Source organism: Lepidochelys kempii, chromosome 4 (assembly GCF_965140285.1).
Source record: "Lepidochelys kempii isolate rLepKem1 chromosome 4, rLepKem1.hap1, whole genome shotgun sequence".
Classification (NCBI taxonomy): domain Eukaryota; kingdom Metazoa; phylum Chordata; order Testudines; family Cheloniidae; genus Lepidochelys; species Lepidochelys kempii.
The window spans coordinates 57,373,986-57,393,557 of NC_136383.1; the positions used below are offsets into that span (position 1 = coordinate 57,373,986).

Below are 19,572 nucleotides of genomic sequence, written 5' to 3' on the forward strand. Positions count from 1 at the left end.
CGGAATAGATCTGGACAAGTAGAAGAAATCTGGAGATAAATGTGAGAAGGGAGGGACAGGCAGGAGAAACAAAGTGAAACTGTTTGAGCAGCATATTCCAGAAGTCTTGAGGTCTTTCTGAGTGTAGCCTTCATTGATTTGAGATCTACCATACCATTCTCTCACTAGAAGGGAAAACCTATCATGGCAGCAGGCTGTAAGAGAGACCCAGTTTGGGAATATTTTAAGACAGGCATGCATGCAAAATGCAAACAGTGCCACAAAGAAATGCAAGGCTTGGTTGCCCACATGAAACAACATCATGAGAAGTGTTCCTTCTCAAGAGGAAGCTGCGTTGAAGATGATGAAAGGAACATGTCTGAACATGCACGATCTTCAGGTTGGTAAACTTTTTTTATTTCATATTTCTTTCTTAAGGACTGCCTGTCTTCCTTCTGGACTATTCTTGAATTCTAATGTTTGAGCCAAAAATATAGTTGTTACTCTATGGTACTATCATTTTAGATGCAGTTGTGATAAATATAAATAGCTGAAATATGCAGATCTTCCTTTTACAATTTCACCTTTAAAGTAGTACTGTCTGTGAATGAGCAAAATGGTAATAATAATTAAATAACTGCATTGACTTATTTTGTTTAGGAGAATCCATCCTCAACATACAGGATTCTGAAGACTATCCACCTTCAAGATCACCATCATTTTCTATAGTTTCAGAGTTATGTGCCAATGATAGTGTTTCAGTCACATTATGTATGTCACATAGCCACATTATATCACCTGCAGCAAAAAGGGGAAAAAAATCTCCAGCATCCAGAAACAACCATAGGTAAGTTTGTGAGAACAACCAGCAGATTACAAAAAGAGGTAATTGATGAAAAAATTGCCCGGTTTGTTTAGGCAACAAACTCTCCCTTCTGTATGATTGAACCATGTTAATGAAGTGTGGGTTCTCAGTCATTAAGACCAGGATACAGTCCACCCAACAGAGCAGATGTCACAGAGAAATTGCTGGATAAAGTGTATGAAAGAGAAATTGAGCAGTGCGCAAAAGGTCAAGAGGGTGAAATTGTTAACCTGAGTCTTGACGGGTGGAGCAATGTTCACAATGATTCTATTGTATGTGCTTGTGTGACAACTGAAGAAGGGAATGTCTTCCTTACAGAAACAATTGATACATCAGGAAATGCGTACAATAGAATAGTTACAAGAAGGAGCAGTAAAAGCTATAACAAACTGTGAAGAAAAAAATCAAATATCTAGTACACAGCTTGGTCACAGACAACGCTGCAAATGTATCCAAGATGAGAAGAAATTATTTAGGAGAGTGTGAAGAGCGTCCTAAGCTAATAACATACGGTTGCAGTGCTCATTTGATGCACCTCCCAGCCAAAGACTTCAAAGAAATAAAGACTAATGTTGTTGAAATTGCAAAATACTTCTGGAACAACCACTTTGCAGCAGCTGCTCTGAAAAAGTGGGAGGAACCAAGCTAACTCTCCCACAAGACGTGCGGTGGAACTCAGCAGTGGACTGTTTTGAGCACTATATCAAGAACTGGCCTAATCCGTTGACAGTTTGTGAACAAAATTGTAAAAAAATCGATGGCACTGTCACAGCCAAAATTCTCAACATTGTGCTTAACAGAAATGGCGAACACATGCTGAGTACCCTGAAGCCTATTTCTGTAGCCTGGAACAAAATGCAGGGAAATAGCTGTTTTACTGCTGACGCTGTTGAAATTTGAAAGGAACTGAGATCTTAAAAAGAGAAATATGCAACGACAGTTAAATTACAAGCATTAAAAAAAACGAACGGGACAAGCACTATCTCCAGCTCATTTTCTTGCAAATATTCTCAATGCTCGGTACCAGGGTCAAACCTTAACTGCTGAAGAAGAGGAGTTGGATATGACAGGGACATCCAGCAATCTTCCTTCTGTAATGCCAGCTATAATAAACTTCAGAGCTAAGGATGAACCATTCAAGAAATGTTTGCTGATGATGTTTTAAAGAAAAAGTCACACCAGTAAACTGTTGTAAGTCACTTAAGCACTTCAATTCAGAGACTGTTGAAGTGACCATCTCACTTTTAACAGCAGTAGCTTCTTCTGCCAGTGTAGAAAGAATATTTTCTTCCTTTGGACTAATTTATTCCAAATTGAGAAAACATTTGGGACCTGAAAAAGCAGGAAATCTTGTTTTTCTTTTCCAGATTATGAATAAATGGGAAAATGAAGGAGAAGACAACTAAGTTAGCTGCAGAAGTCAATATTTCAAGTTTCTCATGTTGACCAAAAGAGTTTCTATAGCTTTTGTATTAGTGAAACTTTTGTTGTGGTGTGATTTTATTGTTTTCTGTTTTTGTTTTACTAAGAGTTACATCAGTACAAAGACTATAGAATCATAGAAATGTAGGGCTGGAAGAAACCACAAGAAGACACCAAGTCCAGCCCCCCGTTGTAAAGCGGGACCACGTAAACTTAGACCATACCTGACACATGTTCGTCCACTCTGTTTTTAAAAATCTTCAGTCATGGCGATTTCAAAACCTCCCTCGGAAGTCGGTCGCGTAGCTAGGGGGGGGAGCGGGGCAGCGGCCGCTCCCCCGCCAAGCAGAAGTGACGCCTTTTTAATTACTTGGCACCTTTAAAATTTTTACTCACCCGGCGGAGCTCCGGGTCTTCGGCGGCAGGTCAGGGGAAGTGGAGATTAAAAAAAAGGCGCCACCCCCTGGTACTTCAGCAGCACTTCGGTGTCGGGTCCTTCACTCGCTCCGGTCGCTGGCGGCATTGTGGTGGCGGGGGGGGAGGGGTGTCCTTCAGTACCAAAGACCGGAGTGAGTGAAGGACCCAACGCCGAAGGGCTGCTGAAGACCCGGAGGGCCGCCAGACGAGTAGCAGGGGGGGCGCTTTTTTTTTTTTTTTTATCTCCGCTCCCCCTGTTTTGCCCCCCTGGCTACGCCACTGTTGGAAGCCTATTCCAAAGCTTAATTACCCTGATAAAAACCTCAGTCTCCCTCGCTGCAGATTAATCCCATTACTTCTTGTTTTATCTTCAGTGGACATGGAGACAATTGATCCCTGTCCTTCTTCTAACAACCCCTCACAAATTTGAAGACTGTTACCAGGTCCCCCCTCAGTCTTCTTTTCTCAAGACGAGACATGCCCAGTTTTTTAAAACTTTCCTCATAAGTCAAGTTTTCTAAATCTTTTATCATTTTTGTTGTTCTCCGGACTCCCTCCATATCTTTTCTAAAGTGTAGTGACTCGAACTGAACACCATACTCCAGCTGAGGCCTTCATCCATGTGGAGTACAGGGAGACAACTACCTCTAGGGCCTTATATACAACTCTCCTATTAATATACCCCAGGACGTTATTTTTTGCAACTGCCTCACATTGACTCATATTCAATTTGTGACCCACTAGAATCCCGCAGATTCTTTTCAATAGTACCACCACCTAACCAGTTATTCACCAGTTTGCAGTTGTGCATTTGATTTTCCTTCTTTAGATGTAGTACTTAGAATTTATCTTTATAGAATTTCATCTTGTTGCATTCTGACCAATTCTCCACTTTGTCAAGGTCATTTTGAATGCTAATCTTGGGCTCCAGAGTGCTAGCTATCCTTCCCAGCTTGTTGTCATCTGCAAATTTTATAAGCACATTCTCCAGTCCAAGTCATTAATGAAAATACTTAATAGTACTGACCCTGGACTAATCCCAATGGGACTTCAGTAGAATCACCTTCTCAGTTTAAGAAGTGAAGCACTAATAATTATTATTTGAGAAGGGTTTTTCAACCAGTTGTACACCCATCTTGTAGCAGTGGTTTTCAAACTTTTTCTCTGGCAACCCAGTTGAAGAAAATTGTTGATGCCTGCAACTCAACAGAGCTGGGGATGAGGGGTTTAGGGTGTGGGAGGGGCTCAGGGCTGGGGCACAGGAGTGAGGGCTGTGAGTGGGACCAGGGATGAGGGGGCAGGGGGGTTGGGGTGTGGGAGGGGGTCAGGGCTCTGAACTGGGGGTTCAGGCTCTGGGCTGGGGCCGGGGATGAGGAGCTTGGGGTGCAGGAGGGGGCTCCAGGTTTGGGGGGGGCGCTCAGGGCTGGGGCAGCCCCATGGCCCCCTGCATAGTGGCCAGACCTGCTGCTGGTTGCTTCCGGGGCGCAGAGCAGTGTCAGAAGAGGTAGGGACTAGCCTGCCTTAGCCGGGCAGCACCAATGATAGGACTTTTGGTGGCCCGGTCAGCGGTGCTGACCAGAGCCACCACGACCCAGTGCCTTACATTCTGCAACCCAGTACTGAGTCACGACCTGCAGTTTGAAAACCACTGCCTTATAGTAGTTTAAATCTAAACCACATTTTCCTAATTGCTTATGAGAATGTCATGTGGGACTGTGTCAAAAACTTTACTAAAATCAAGATGTATCATGTCTATTGCTTCACCTCTCTCCACTAGACCAGTAATCCTGTCAAAGGAGGAAATTATGTTGGTATGTGCAGACGAAGCCTTGAAGGGGCACTACCAATCAATTGTGATCTCAGTAGTGACCCCACTTTTACACTAGTATAAATGAGTGCAGAAACTGGCCCTACCTCTTTTTAACAAATAAAATCTAATATATGATTCATGAGTAAAGCGTTTGATAAATTTTTTGTCTTCAGAGTTTACTGGCTGACCTCATGAAGGCCTTACAGTCAACTTGATGACACTTTGTTGTTTGTCTGTCTGTAACATGCTAACATTGAATGCCACATCCAATCCAATCAATTCCAAAATTTCAGGGAACGTTTTAGGCATCTAGGGCCAGAATCCTTTTGATTTGGGGGAGGGGGGAATCAGAAAATTAAAATAGGCAAAATGGGGCACACATGAAGCCCATGCCAGCTTTTTAGCACAGCCACAGCTTCAAGCACCTCTGCAATTGTCTATAAATCAAAGAACTGGTTGATGAAATCCATTAACACCTTCCAACATAACTATACCCCTGCTCATCTCTGCTAGTCCTCCTAATAGTTTACATATTCACATGCTGAATGATTTGTTTCCCAGACAGAAAGATGAATAAAAATTGGTGGGGAGGAAAACTGGGGCCAATAGGGGTATGCACACAACCCCTGGCAAGCAACTGGGGGGAAATGAGTTGCAGTGATCAGAGGGCTTTTGTGTACCTCCAGTGGGGGATGGGAGCCTGAGGGGGCACCGAGGGATGCAAGGAATCCCTGGCATGTGCAGTAAACTCATTATCCCTCTCTGTATTTCTTCTCGTGTTTTACAGAGAGATGTTACAACCTGACCTTTAGAGATTACTTACTAAATTTTGCTGACTTTTGTCTCCTGTCCTCCCTCCACCTCTCCACCCTTCAAATTTCTCACAAAATATGGGCCTGGGCACTTCTTTTGTCATATATATGTCAAGGGGGGAGGGAATAATTTTTTGGAGAAATAGTTTCTGACATGGGTTTAAAAATGGAGGTGGGGAAACTTACGTTTTTAATTCTCTTAATATTACTTTGACACACATCACTAAAAAGGTTTGGCCTAGAAACTTCTAATTTGCTTCCTTTCAATAAGATCTAGGGATCTTCAGATGTTCCTAAAGAGATTTTCAGGAGTTCCTAGTCCCATTTTCAAAAATGGGACAGCCACTTAAATCCCATTGACTTTCAATGAGATTTAGGCTACTAAATCACTTAGGAGCTTTTGAAATTTTTCACCCCTGTGTAGTAGAATTATGTTTTGAAGTATCTATTGTTGGAGTTACCCATCTCAGAAATAGAAAATGTATCATATTATATGAAAACTTCATCAGGCTTCTGAAAACTTTGTAAAAGCTTTTTAAAGATCAGATCAATTTTTTGTAAAGTTGCTTTGAAGTTTCTACACCTTGAATAGATTCCTACAGTGCTTTATAAGCTACTCCTGAGGAGGACTAAAGTGATTTACACTGTTTTGATACCTCATAAAAGCAGAGATTTCATCCTTAAAATACAATAATTTGTATCAAAGTTAGGGTGACATTTCAAGAAAATAAAAGATTACCCTATGAAATGTATGTAACAAAGCTTGTTTTTAAGTAACACCACCACCCAATGTTTTATTCAGAGTACAAAATCATACATTTGTAAAAACGTGTGATTCTTTGCATGGGTATTACCTGAAAGCACATTTTTAATCTGATCAGATGCTTCTTGGTAGCATATCACCAGGTATGGGCAACCTTAATTCTGGGATTTCTAACTTTCAAGTGCTTGACTTTGCAACTTAGTCACATTCTTTTAAAATTGTGTGTGTGTGTAAAATGTAATTCCTTAGGGTTTTAAAAAAGGAAAAAACAGTAAAAACAAATTTGACTGTAGCAACCTCCCCATCATGCATCACCACTAGGATTTGAGTTCTGAACCTCAGCTCAGGATACAGGGCTTACTAAGTAAGTTTGCTGGTAGCAGGAAAAGGGAGAAAGAGGCTGCTGGAGCCATATGCTGGGTCTAGGGTGTGGTCAGGGGAGCCTGGGCTGTTTCTCTCCCTCTTTTTCCCCTTCAGGAGATAGACAGAGCTCCTTCCCCATGTGGTGCCCCTAGAGAATAGGGTAGGGGCCAGTGGGCTCATGTGTGGAGTCTAAAGGGGTTGTTTGTGTGGAGCCTGGCCTGGCTCTCTCTCTCCTCTTCCTAGAAAGGCTTCCTGGTCCCCGGAGTTTGCAGCATTGCTCCACTGGTCATAGTGTTGGCCCACCCTTATATTAGAATGTTCAATTAGCTGACAAGACGAGGTACAGAAAGGAAATAGTGATTTTCAAAAGTTTAAGCCAAACCTGAGCAGAATTTCATAGGCACTTCTCTTGCCACAGTGTTTTCTAACTCTCAAATTCCAAAATCCGGTGGCAAACACTGACATGTAATATATCTTTTCTGGTGCAAAGTGTTAGGCAACCTAACTATAGAGGATTTTGGTACCAACTCCTGCTATAATATACATAATATGTTGCCAGGTATGTGCCTTTGCCTATGCTGTGCACCTGCTGCAAGAACTGTGCTGGGAATTACACAATAGATGCCCCCTCCACATAGGTACAGAATAAGTGCTGTGTGTGCATGCATTTTATTAGTTTACTCTGGCAAACTTATTTGTGTGGACAATAATAAAGCTTTAGGAACAAAATGGTACTAGAAAGACTAAGCTGCAATGTTTAACCTTGAAATGGTGCAATATTGTAGTGTACACAGAACTGATCTGCAGCTCTGTCATTTTTGGGGTACAGACGGAGCGCTAAACCAGAACAAGGTGCTGGGCATGAGACAGGCTCAAACTTTCATTGTTTCCTCTTTCTGTTTACACCATATGTAGAAGAACAACGAGGAGTCCGGTGGCACCTTAAAGACTAACAGATTTATTTGGAAAAAGAAAAGGAGGACTTGTGGCACCTTAGAGACTAACCAATTTATTTGAGCATAAGCTTTCGTGAGCTGTAGCTTATGCTCAAATAAATTGGTTAGTCTCTAAGGTACCACAAGTTCTCCTTTTCTTTTTGCGGATACAGACTAACACGGCTGCTTCTCTGAAACCTGTCAGATTTATTTGGGCGTAAGCTTTTGTGGGTAAAAAACCCACTTCTTCAGATGCATGGAGTGCAAATTACAGATACAGGCATAAACATACTGACATAAAGGCATAGATACAGAAATTTATCCACGAAAGCTTATGCCTAGATAAATCTGTCAGTCTTTAAGGTGCCACCGGACTCCTCATTGTTTTTGTGGATACAGACTAACAAGGCTACCCCTCTGATACTTGGCATAAGTAGGTTTCAGAGTAGCACTCTCTAAGGTACCACAAGTACTCCTTTTCTTTTGGCATAAGTAGAAGCTTATCTACATTTTTTTTTAAAAAAAGGTGGTTGTAGTTCATTGTTTCCCTCTTTGACAAGCTATAGAATATGCACTTCTCATGATAACTGGAAGATCTCTAGTGATCAGCAATCACTTGGAACTGCCTCAAGGATAAATATTCACCCAAAGAGCTTAATGCATTACTGGGCAGATGCATTCTTTTCATCTTTTCACAGCACTATATCTCCTGCCAAAGAGGAGGAAATGTGTTACTTCCAAGTTACGAAGTTTAAAGACTGCTTTGTGCTTAGGAGCTTCCAATACTGCTTAGTGACTGTTAAAATTGACAGACTGGTGTCATTTTATGCTTTTGTCAATTTACGCTTGGAATTTTACAATCACTTACAGAGTTTGAATAGGCAAAATGATTGCCTGTTTTGTAATTGTTTACTCACTTTGGGAGCATTCCTTTTTTCAACAGGGTTAGAATAGCCAGTGATATTATTGTGGTGGGCCACAAATACATCTGCTCTCACAAAGTGCTGGTCAACAGCAACTGAGCCAATTAGTTGCCCCAGAGCACACCTGACTATCAGCCTCCCAGCTGATAGACAGGAATGGGTGGGCGGGAATTAAAAGCCACTCATTAATTGGTCAAACTGGACAGTCTCTACGTAAAAGAATAAACGGACACAAATCAGATGTCAAGAATTATAACATTCAAAAACCAGTTGGAGAACACTTCAATCTCTCTGGTCACTTGATTACAGACCTAAAAGTGGCAATACTTCAACAAAAAAAAACTTCAAAAACAGACTCCAGTGAGAGACTGCTGAATTAGAATTAACTTGCAAACTGGATACAATTAACTTAGGCTTGAATAGAGACTGGGAGTGGATGGGTCATTACACAAAGTAAAACTATTTCCCCATGTTTCACACACACACACACACACACACACACCCCCTGTTCCTCAGACGTTCTTGTCAACTACTGGAAATGGCCTACCTTGATTATCACTACAAAAGGGTCCCCCCCCGCTCGTAATAGCTCAGCTTACCTGATCACTCTCATTACAGTGTGTATGGTAACACCCATTGTTTCATGTTCTCTAGCTATATAAATCTCCTCACTGTGTTTTCCACTGAATGCATCTGATGAAGTAAGCTGTAGCTCATGAAAGCTTATGCTCAAATAAATTTGTTAGTCTCTAAGGTGCCACAAGTACTCCTTTTCTTTTTGCAAATACAGACTAACACGAATGCTACTCTGAAACCTGTCATTAATTCATTAGCTCAGCTGGTACAAGAGGCACTGGAAGGAAGTATGAGAGAGAGGAAGAGAGTGAAGTATACTTGTAGCGTCAGAGCCATAAGAAGCCTCGTGTCAGGTGTTGAAGGCTCCATGTTACTGCTGGGATGAGGATGCATAGTCTGTGAAAGTGGTGGCAAAGAACACTAAAATAAACTGCATGAGGTGTTTTACCAGAAGGTGGTCTCCAATTGTGGGCTAGAAAGTAGGTAGGGGTGAGTCCACCCTGCTACAGCATCCAAATAAAATACTTCTCTCCCTCAAGATATCACAGAAGTACATAGTAGGTAGCTATTTGAATAGCCTTTGGTCTCTTCAGTGTTTGTGAAGCAGAGTCTCAAATCACCCAGCCAGTCCAAATAAACATACCTTAACAAGGGAAGGTGTTTATATTTAAAGGATTTTCTAACAAGTATTGATTGTGTGTGAAGTTAGTCCATTAAAGTTTTCTAAGGTGAAATGGAACTGTATTTTTCCCAACAGCCAAATGAGAACAAAAGACGCTGAGCCTTTAGGTAACAGAATGGGTTGTCATTCGTATTGTATTTTTCCTTAAGCACTCAGGATCCAAGATGCCCTGTGACCCCCCTGCCTTCCCACAACTCTTAGCAGCAGCAGAAGAAATGCTCTGTGGGATAGCTGCCCAGAGTGCTCCACTCCGAATACCGCTGCAAGGGTGAACATGCTATTGTGCAGGCAGCTGACAGTGTAAACACACAACAGTGGTTTCCCTTCAGTGCTCTCTGAGCAGCACCGTACCCGCTGGTGCTGTAACTCTGCCGGTGTAAACATACTCATAGACTTGGTTATCCTGAAAACCGTTAAGGCCTCTCACACCTTATTTTAAGCCTTACTCTAAATTAGCAAAGCTTATAGGATCTAAGGATACTCTGAAAGGGATCTGGCTAGAGAGGCAGAAAAGTGAATTGTTAAATTATATTGGTCTACCCAAAAATTGCTGAGATATGAGCCAGCTGAGCTCCATCCAAAATATTAAGTTCTGTGGCCACAAACTAATATTTCAAAATAAGAAGAAACTAAAAGTGCTCCCATTTCAATATAGGGACATAGATAGCACATGATAAATTTTGAGTTTGCCTTCTTAAAACAACTAAAACCACTTTAATATTAGCACAAAAGGGCCTCCTAAAATTCAAAACAAATGTTGTACTCTTAGCAACAAAACTAATTAAGTGGCTTTTTTTTTTTGCATGTTTCTCTATGTAAAAGGGAAAGAATGGATTACTTAGATTATGTGAGCATATATTTATACGTATCACCATGTAAATATATTTTTGTTTTGTTTTTAAAAAGCATACAAATTGAAAATTTACTCAATGTTAATCTATACAAATTAATGTACGCCCCAAACTCAGTTAATAGGACACAGAGTAGAGATAGGTAAAACATTAATAACATATGCTAATAAAATTATTTGGGTTTACTTTAACCCAAAACAGAACTGCAAAAGCACACAAATTGGAAAAGACTGAACAGTTGACAGGAACCTGTGAAACCACCAATTTTCACAAAGGCAATAGTTGTGAGTGGAGCTGGTAGAAAAATCTGAAAACTTTTTTCGGTCAGAAACACGGTTTTCTTTAAATTGAACTGTTTCATGGAAATATATCTATGTCAACAAGATGGAATTGAGAGAGAGACCCTCAAAATAGCCAACAGCTTAGTGATTAGGGATCTGATTCAGACAGGGCAGGGACTTGAACCCGAGTCTTCCATACTCCAGCTGAGTGTCCTAACCAGGCTATTCTGAGGTGGTTCTCTCTCCGATGTGGAATTAAAACAAATTTTGAAATGTTTAAATTTTTCGCAAATCAGAATTCTTTTCCAGTCAACCCTTGCTGAGAGTTCTTGTGGTCATTAAAGATCCTATAATAGGAGCATTAATCCCAATATGCAGGCCAAATTCCAAGTCAGCTAACAGTACTGTATACAAGCTGGATGAATAGCATGGAATGTGCCAAATCACCTGATAATCATGTTTAAAAGACACATTCTAGCCAAAGTAAGAACCTAGGGTAGAACATGGTTTTTAAACAGGTTAAAACCAACTCTAAACAAGAGTACATATCACAAGCCTTGCCTATATACACATAAATTACAAAGGCTTAAACTAAAATAGATTAATCAAACAGGCACAAACCCCTCACGTAGGCACTCTTAAATTGTTTTACATCTGGTTTATATCAATTTTGCTTACATTGTAAAGGCAGGTGTAAGCCAGTATAAGAGCATTCAACATTCAGGTTTTGCACCCGGTTTATCCATACTGATTTAAAAAAAAAAAAACTGGTGCAACTTTAGGCCTTAGTTCTCAATGCTGTATAGACAATCACCCTACTGTCTTATCTAAAAGTGCCAGTGCTTCCTTTGACTAGACACCCACATACAAACCTACAGCAGTTTAAGTGTTTTAGTTACATCAATATAAGTTTGTATGCAGACAAGGTCACTTGTGAAAATCATCATTTATCAGCCCTGCAAGATGGGAATAGAACCCTCTCTGGGCTGCCGGTCTTCTACCAGGACCTCCTCCGAACCTGGAAACTGTTTTCAACGGAGCTGTGAGCACGGGCGTGTTCTTGGCACGGTTCACCTCTATCCCAGACACCAGCCCCTTCTGCGGTGTGAGGGAAACCCTGGCACACACACATCTGGAGTGTGCCAGGCTGCAGCCCCTATTCCGGCTCCTCACAAATATTTTATTACATTTTTGGTTGCACTTTTCCCCTCACCTTCTTATTTATGAACTCCCTATCCGTGGCCCCACAAAGTCATGGGATCTCCTGGTCAACCTCCTCCTGGCCCTAGCTAAAATGGCCATCTATAAAACCAGGTGGGAGTGAAGTGAGAAAACTCCCTTGAAGGGAGAAGCACTGGAGTAGTCCTGTCCATTTCCGGAGCTGCTCTATCACCCCGCCCTCTAAATTGTGCCAGTTCTCCGGCAGAGAGGGATGTATGGCAGAAAGGTAAATGCCGAGATAGAGCAGCGGACCTGCGCTTCACCAGATGGCCTGAAGGGCGGGTGGGAGGGAGCTCGCCTGCCAGCCGTCACCGACCACCAGGCCAGAACTCGTGACCTGGGTGGAGGAGGCTGCCGAACAGATGGCCTGGCAAGCCTCCACCTGTGCCAAGTCACCCGGGTCCTGGACCACGAGGAGCATGCCATCAGCGTACACCGACAGGACCAGCCGCAGCTCCAGCTCCCACAGCACCAACCCTGTCAACCTCCTTCGGAGGAGACAGAGGAAGGGCTCGATCACCAGAGTGTACAGTTGGCCCGAGATGGGGCACCCCTGCCGTACTCCTCGCCTGAAGCGGACCGGTTCGGTCAGGGTCCAGTTGAGCCTGACCAGACACTCTGTGGAGGCGTACAGCGCCCAGAGAAAACCCACAAACTGGGGTCCGAAACCAAAAGCTTGCAGAGTGCTCAGGAGATATCCGTGATCCACCTTCACTTATCCTGGTACCAGGGATCTGTTTAGCCTGGAGCTAATATATCTGTCTCCCACTACTTTTCTATACCCATCTGGCCTTGCCCTGTCACACTGTACATTGACTAGTGAGATGGTATGCTTCTGATGCAATCTTGATTTATTCTATTGGACCCAGCTTATTGGTCTAAGCTTCCAAAGCAAGTTAGCACAGGTTTGGTGTAGGAGTGTAAAGGAAATAGGGTTGTTCTGAACTGGGTCTAGACATAAGTAGAAAGCTATGAATTTTTTCAGTAGCCTAAAATTGACCAGCTGAACTGAAGAAATTCCACTAAACTGAGTCTGAAACACTTGAAAAAAAAATCATAAAAAGAAACAGAGTAAAAAAAAAAAAGTATAGAAAGGCTATTGATCCATGTAGCAAAAAACTTATTTACCACATTTACTGTCAGCCACCCTGTGGGAATAAAATCATTTCCAGGAGTCCTATGACAATCTTATAAACATCAAAAGCAACTTCAATAGGACCTCTCTAATCCACACTGAAGATGACACAATGCATTGCAAATTATAGACATTTGTGGTTAAGCAAGTGGGCAAACAAAGGGCAAAGCGACCACTCTCCCTACTTTGGATAAGCTAATATCAGCAGGAGAGTGAGTTTGTGTGTGTGGTTTTTGGAGGGGGGGTGAGGGAGTGAGAGAACCTGGATTTGTGCAGGAAATGGCCCACTTGATTATCATACACATTGTGAAGAGAGTTGTCACTTTGGATGGGCTATTACCAGCAGGAGAGTGAGTTTGTGTGGGGGAGGGGGGGGAGGGCGGAGGGTGAGAAAACCTGGATTTGTGCTGGAAATGGCCCAACTTGATGATCACTTTAGATAAGCTATTACCAGCAGGACAGTGGGGTGGGAGGAGGTATTGTTTCATGGTCTCGGTGTGTATATAATGTCTTCTGCAGCTTCCACGGTGTGCATCCGATGAAGTGAGCTGTAGCTCACGAAAGCTCATGCTCAAATAAATTGGTTAGTCTCTAAGGTGCCACAAGTACTCCTTTTCTTTTTGCGAATACAGACTAACACGGCTGTTACTCTGAACACTAAATGTAGTTTGAAGTATGAGATTTTGAACACATTAAATTATAGAGGCTGTCTCATGATCCTCATTCTCTATTATTGGCCAAATGGAGCTCATTGCAGGACTAGATTCTTTTCCCCTCATAGAATATTCATTTTTAGAGCTAGCCAGGAAACAGACTTTCAGGCCTGCAAAAAACTTCAAGTCTTGGGAAAAAAAATTTGTCCAGAATCAGGATGAACCTCCAAAAACTTTCACAGACCTGGAAGTTTGCAATACTTCATTTTAGAATCACCATTCTAGAATCTGTCAGAAACCTGCCTGGCTTCTGCTGAATATTCATCAAAATCAACACGTTTCAATGGAACGTGTTGATTTGACAAACCAGCATTTTCCAAAATTTCCAACTGTTCACTATCTTTTCCTGCCCTCTCAACAGTATACTTATTATAAGGCTTGCTTGGTATTTCCAAGAAGAGATTGTCCCTTTTCTCCATAACATATAATGTGGGTAATGCAGCGTAAGAAGTATAGTTTGTTGCTTCATTACTCTTTTAAGGCCCCATCCTGCAAACACAATGGGGAAACTCATGGAAGTACATGTCCTCACAGATCAAGTGTTTACTGGGTCAGACCCTTAGGAAGCATACCTGTGCTTTTACCTTTCATACCAGTTCTTTATTTCCATGCACATACCCCTCCCTTTCTCTTCCATTTTTATGTATTTAACTTCTTAAAATCCACACGTCTCTAGGTTCTCAACACTACTTATAAGTGAACCACACCTTATACATCTGGGACTGAGGTAGTGCTCATTCCCACATCTGTATTTCCATGTATGAACTGAACTTTTATTTTATAACTGTGGCCTATGTGTATCCATCACATTTAATATTGCAGACCACATGTTGCCTGTATTGCTTTCAACAAAATGTAAAGTTTTAAATTGGTAGATACAGCATAACTCACTACCCTATTTCTCAATTTAAATAGTCCCATTGTTTGTTTCACCCTTACTTACATGATCATTTCCATCATTAGACCTTTTGCCTGTAAGTTGCAGTTATTTTTTTAATCCAAAAAAATATATATATATATATATATATATATATATATATTGGGAGGTGCGAGGAGAAGAAAACTTGGTATATACAGCTCAAGTGATTTTCTCAAACACGTCTTTAAAAATACTGGGCCTCAGGATATGTCTAGACTTCTCCCAGCATAACTATGTCCCTGACCAACACAGCTGTACCAGCAGAATTCTGTAGTGTAAACACAGCTATATTGGCAAAGCTTCAGAGTAACAGCCGTGTTAGTTTGTATTCACAAAAAGAAAAGGAGTACTTGTGGCACCTTAGAGACTAACCAATTTATTTGAGCATAAGCTTTCGTGAGCGACAGCTCACTTCACTGGCAAAGATGCGCTTTTATTGGTATAGCTTATTTCATTTGTAGGCAGTGGTTTTACTATGCTGGCATTTTTCTTACTTTGCCTACACTGTCTTATCAATGGAAATATATTTTGTTGGTTTGTAAGTGTACAAACTGCAGCTTTGCCAGGATAGCTGCGCCCACACTAGGAATACTTTACTGGCATAGTATAAGGCAGTGATACTCAGACCTCTGGTTCAGGAGCCAAATTAGCGATCAGCATTACCCAAAAGAGCCACAGTAGTGTGAATGACAGGGAAAATATTTAGTTTTTATAGATTATTCTCACAGCTAGTAAATTAATAACTTAGTGCAAGCTGATAACTTAACTGGTTGATAACATAGTAAAAGCATCCTGATTGGTTAATAACTTAGATTTATTAATTAAAATCACACAGTGTTTCAATATCATGTGCTGCAAAGAGACACAGGAGACACATTTGAGAGCCACAGTCTGAGTATCACTGATACAAGGTATTTCTATAGCGGTAAAGTGCTCCTAGTGTAGACTTGGCCTGAATCTTCATTCACTGCAATGCATATAGTCATTTACACTAGTGCAAAGTAGGTGCAGAACACCACTAAAACACATAGTAGCAATTTACACTCCCTTTGCACTAGTATAAGCAACTATACAAAGTACAGGGCAACAGAGAATCCAGCCCTCTATTTTTTGTATAATCATTTTATACCTTAAAGTGAACTCTGAGATCAAATTTAGCTCCAGAATGAGAACACACACACAATTTTACAAAATCTAAGATTAACATAAATATTTTCTACTAGTTTAAAAAAAAATCCAATGGAAAGAGTTTTAAAATGTACATAATTATTCCTTCTACACAAAGAATGACTTGCTGGAGCAAGTCCTTAAAACTGACATATATAGCTAGTTTTGTCAAGTGAAAATGACTAGACAGTTTCCATTGTCTACACTGAGAGAAATGCAGAAAGTAAACAAACATAATAAAAATGTGATTTGCAAACTGGATACAATTAATTTAGGCTTGAATAAAGACTGGGAGTGAATGTGTCAAATTACACAAAGTAAAACTATTTCCCCATGTTTATTTCTCCCCCTACTGTTCCTCACACATTCTTGTCAACTGCTGGAAATGGCCCACCTTGATTATCACTACAAAAGGTTCCCCCCTGCTGGTAATAGCTCACCTTACCTGATCACTCTCGTTACAGTGTGTATGGTAACACCCATTGTTTCATGTTCTCTGTGTATATAAAATCTCCCCACTGTATTTTCCACGGCATGCATCTGATGAAGTGAGCTGTAGCTCACGAAAGCTTATGCTCAAATAAATTTGTTAGTCTCTAAGGTGCCACAAGTCCTCCTTTTTTGATAAAAAAGTTATTCCCTCACATGGGTCTCCCAGTGCACCCCATCTTCTCTGGGACCGTAAGCTCTTCAGGGCAGGGGCTGTTTGTAATGTTGTGTCTGGTACAGCATTAAGCACATTGTTGACACTTAGGCCTACATCCCCAGGCTGACAGACCCCTGTGCCCCTGAGGAGTTCCATTGCACAACAGAATCCATTGCACATGCAGAATCTAGGGCTTCCCACTGGCACCTCGCAATGTGGGGTTTGCCTGTTGGGGTGGCGATCCTTAGGGCATTTTAAGTATTAATCAATACAATTTATATTTAACCATCCAATTTAGGCAAACAGCACTCTGAGAGTTAAACTGTTGGAAGCTGGACCCTGCACCTTTCCTTTGAATATTAATGACTATCCTTTGATTCATCAAGGAGATAAGCATTCAGTTGAGCCTATTAAGCGAACAACACAGTTAAGTGACTGTACCTTGCCCTGACCCCCCTTCCTGCTCTCCTCCCACCCTTTAAAAAAACCATTTCCAGGTAGGATTTTAAACAAAAATGTAAGGAAAAATCCCATTTGTTAAGTAACGGTCAATCACAGATTAACACATTTCTACTTAATCTGAAGCCCCGCTTGTTATTAGCGAACACAGCCCCACCCGTGGGCACCCGCCCGTGAGACTGGTAGGTGGACTGAACGGAACTCCGGGGCTTAATGGCTTTGTCCCCGCATTCAGCTGAAAGCCTCCTGCTTACCTGCCGCCGAGGTCAGGTTACCCCTTCTGCGCCTTCTGCCGAGCTCCCTCAGCTCCCCTTCTTCGTCTTCCAGCCTCCAGGCTTCAGCCATCAGCGAGGAGGGGGCATTCAGAAAGCAGGCCCCCCCCTGCCCAAGCGCAGAGAGCGCGCGACCGGGGGTTCTTTGTCTCGCTCAGTGAGGGAGCAGCGAACGCCCCACCGCTGGGGGGGGGGGGGGGCTGCGCTGCCGGCCCCGGGGCAGAGCAGCCCTTCCGAGCCGCCCCACTCTGCACCTGCGCCTCTCCTCCGCCCCGGCAGCTTCCTGCAAATCTCTCTCCGCCGCCCTCTTCTCTGAAGTTTAAGCCCAGGCGTGGAGGATCCCCTTTGGGCCTTTTCCTCTCCTCCCTTCCCCAGCAAGGCTCAGCCAGACGCAGGTTGGGAGGAGAGAGAGAGAGGCGCACCCACACCACACCACCAGGTTGGGGAGGGAAGGGAAAGCCAAGGGAAAATGAAAGAAGGTGGCGTTTGCTTTTCCTGCCCATTCACAATATTCCGGTGTCAACAGGAAACTCCGCTGCTGCCTGACACTAAAACAAAAGGAGGAGGGGGAGGTACCTGGAGCAGAAAGCAGCAATCAGGGCTGCCGCTGCAAGGGAGGGGGCGAGCTTCAGCTGGGGAAGAAGATGAACTTGCACTTACAAGGCTAAAGTAGCTGAAAACTTTTATTTAGGGAAAGGGACGTGATTTTTTTTTTCTCTTGTGGATCCACGTATCTCCAGGGCTGTCACAAGCTGGTAGCATTTTGAAGGAGGGAGAGTTCTAAACAGTGCAGCATTGAGTGGGATTTTAAAGGTCCCTTCAAGAATGCAGCACATTCTTCCTCACCCAGCAGGAAAGGCCTTTAAAAACTGCTTTAAATAATCCAAAACAAGAGCCTCTGTTCAAATGAGGCTTGGCTGATTTATGACTCCAGTCCCATTGTTGAAGCATTGTTGAAATTGCGAGCTGAGTTATACCCAGTACAATCCCACTGAGCAGTATGTGGCAACCAGGGGTGTAAATCAGGGCAGAAAAGAAGAGACTGGTGCCTGGATATAGAGCAGCCCACCTGTTTTAAAGGGTTAACTGCCTTTATACTTTTATTTGCTATGACGAGCACCACAGCTCCAAAAAGCACTTGCACTTTCTGGTTAAGGTGAATTAAGTAGTAAAGGTTCTCACTGTGAGAAGTTAAAACCTACTCTTCTTATTAGCACATGCGCAATATGCCTCAAGTGGCACATGACCAGGATTCATCTCTGAATTTCGTCTGCTGGCTGCAAAAAAGGGTGGTGGTGCTTAGGTACCAATATGAAAGGCACCTTAGAAATATCCAAGTTATAGAGTCTTTGGTTTCACATTGTTATTATAGGCAGAACAAGTAGTGCTGCCTATAATTAAGGTTGCCTGACACAGGATGGATGGTGCTCTGGGGATAAACCAGGGTTACGTAGTGAAGGAGTCTAGATCAGGGGTAGGCAACCTATGGCATGCGTGCCAAAGGCGGCACATGAGCTGATTTTCAGTGGCACTCACACTGCCCGGGTTCTGGCCACCGGTCCGGGGGGCTCTGCATTTTAATTTAATTTTAAATGAAGCTTCTTAAACATTTTTAAAACCTTATTTACGTACAACAATAGTTTAGTTATATATTATAGACTTATCGAAAGAAACCTTCGAAAAACGTTAAAATGTATTACTGGCACATGAAACCTTAAATTAGAGTGAATAAATGAAGACTCAGCACACCACTTCTGACAGGTTTCAGAGTAACAGCCATGTTAGTCTGTATTCACAAAAAGAAAAGGAGTACTTGTGGCACCTTAGAGACTAACCAATTTATTTGAGCATGAGCTTTCGTGAGCATCCGATGAAGTGAGCTGTAGCTCACGAAAGCTCATGCTCAAATAAATTGGTTAGTCTCTAAGGTGCCACAAGTACTCCTTTTCTTTTCACTTCTGACAGGTTGCTGGCCCTGGTCTAGATCTATAGGATCCCTGCCTCCTTCGTTGCAGACATTGGTAGGTGTGTAGTGAATAAGGCAAGGAGCTGCAGAGAAAGAAAGGATGGTCTTGTGGTTTAGGCAGTTTAATGCCCCTCAAATAACTAGACTCTCTCCCAGCCTTTTCCATAGAGTTCCTGTATGATGCTTGGGAATTAATTAAAATCAAACTTTTCATATTTTGTAAAGGGACCACTCAGTGCACAAGATGCACACTACTTTCAGTAGTGCAAGCTGAGAAGAACATGCTGCTTTATTCAACTATGTAACAAAGTGGTGGTGGGTGAAACGCCCACTAACTAAACAGGAAGTATGAAAATGGTGGAGTCTGACTCCAACCTATAGTTCTCTGAGTAATT

At 42.2% G+C, this 19,572-nt stretch overlaps 1 protein-coding gene across 5 annotated transcripts in view; it reads right to left on the bottom strand.

Moving 5' to 3' along the window:
* Positions 1-17,742, bottom strand: part of SH3D19 (SH3 domain containing 19) — a 118,648-nt gene extending 100,906 nt beyond the window's left edge. For all 5 annotated transcript variants that reach the window (XM_073341345.2, XM_073341339.2, XM_073341341.2 and 2 more), the window contains exon 1: positions 17,194-17,742. In XM_073341345.2, the coding sequence (XP_073197446.1) occupies positions 17,194-17,284 (91 nt within the window). In that variant the 5' untranslated portion in view covers positions 17,285-17,742. The remainder of the gene's footprint in view (positions 1-17,193) is intronic.
* Positions 17,743-19,572: the final 1,830 nt, after the last annotated feature.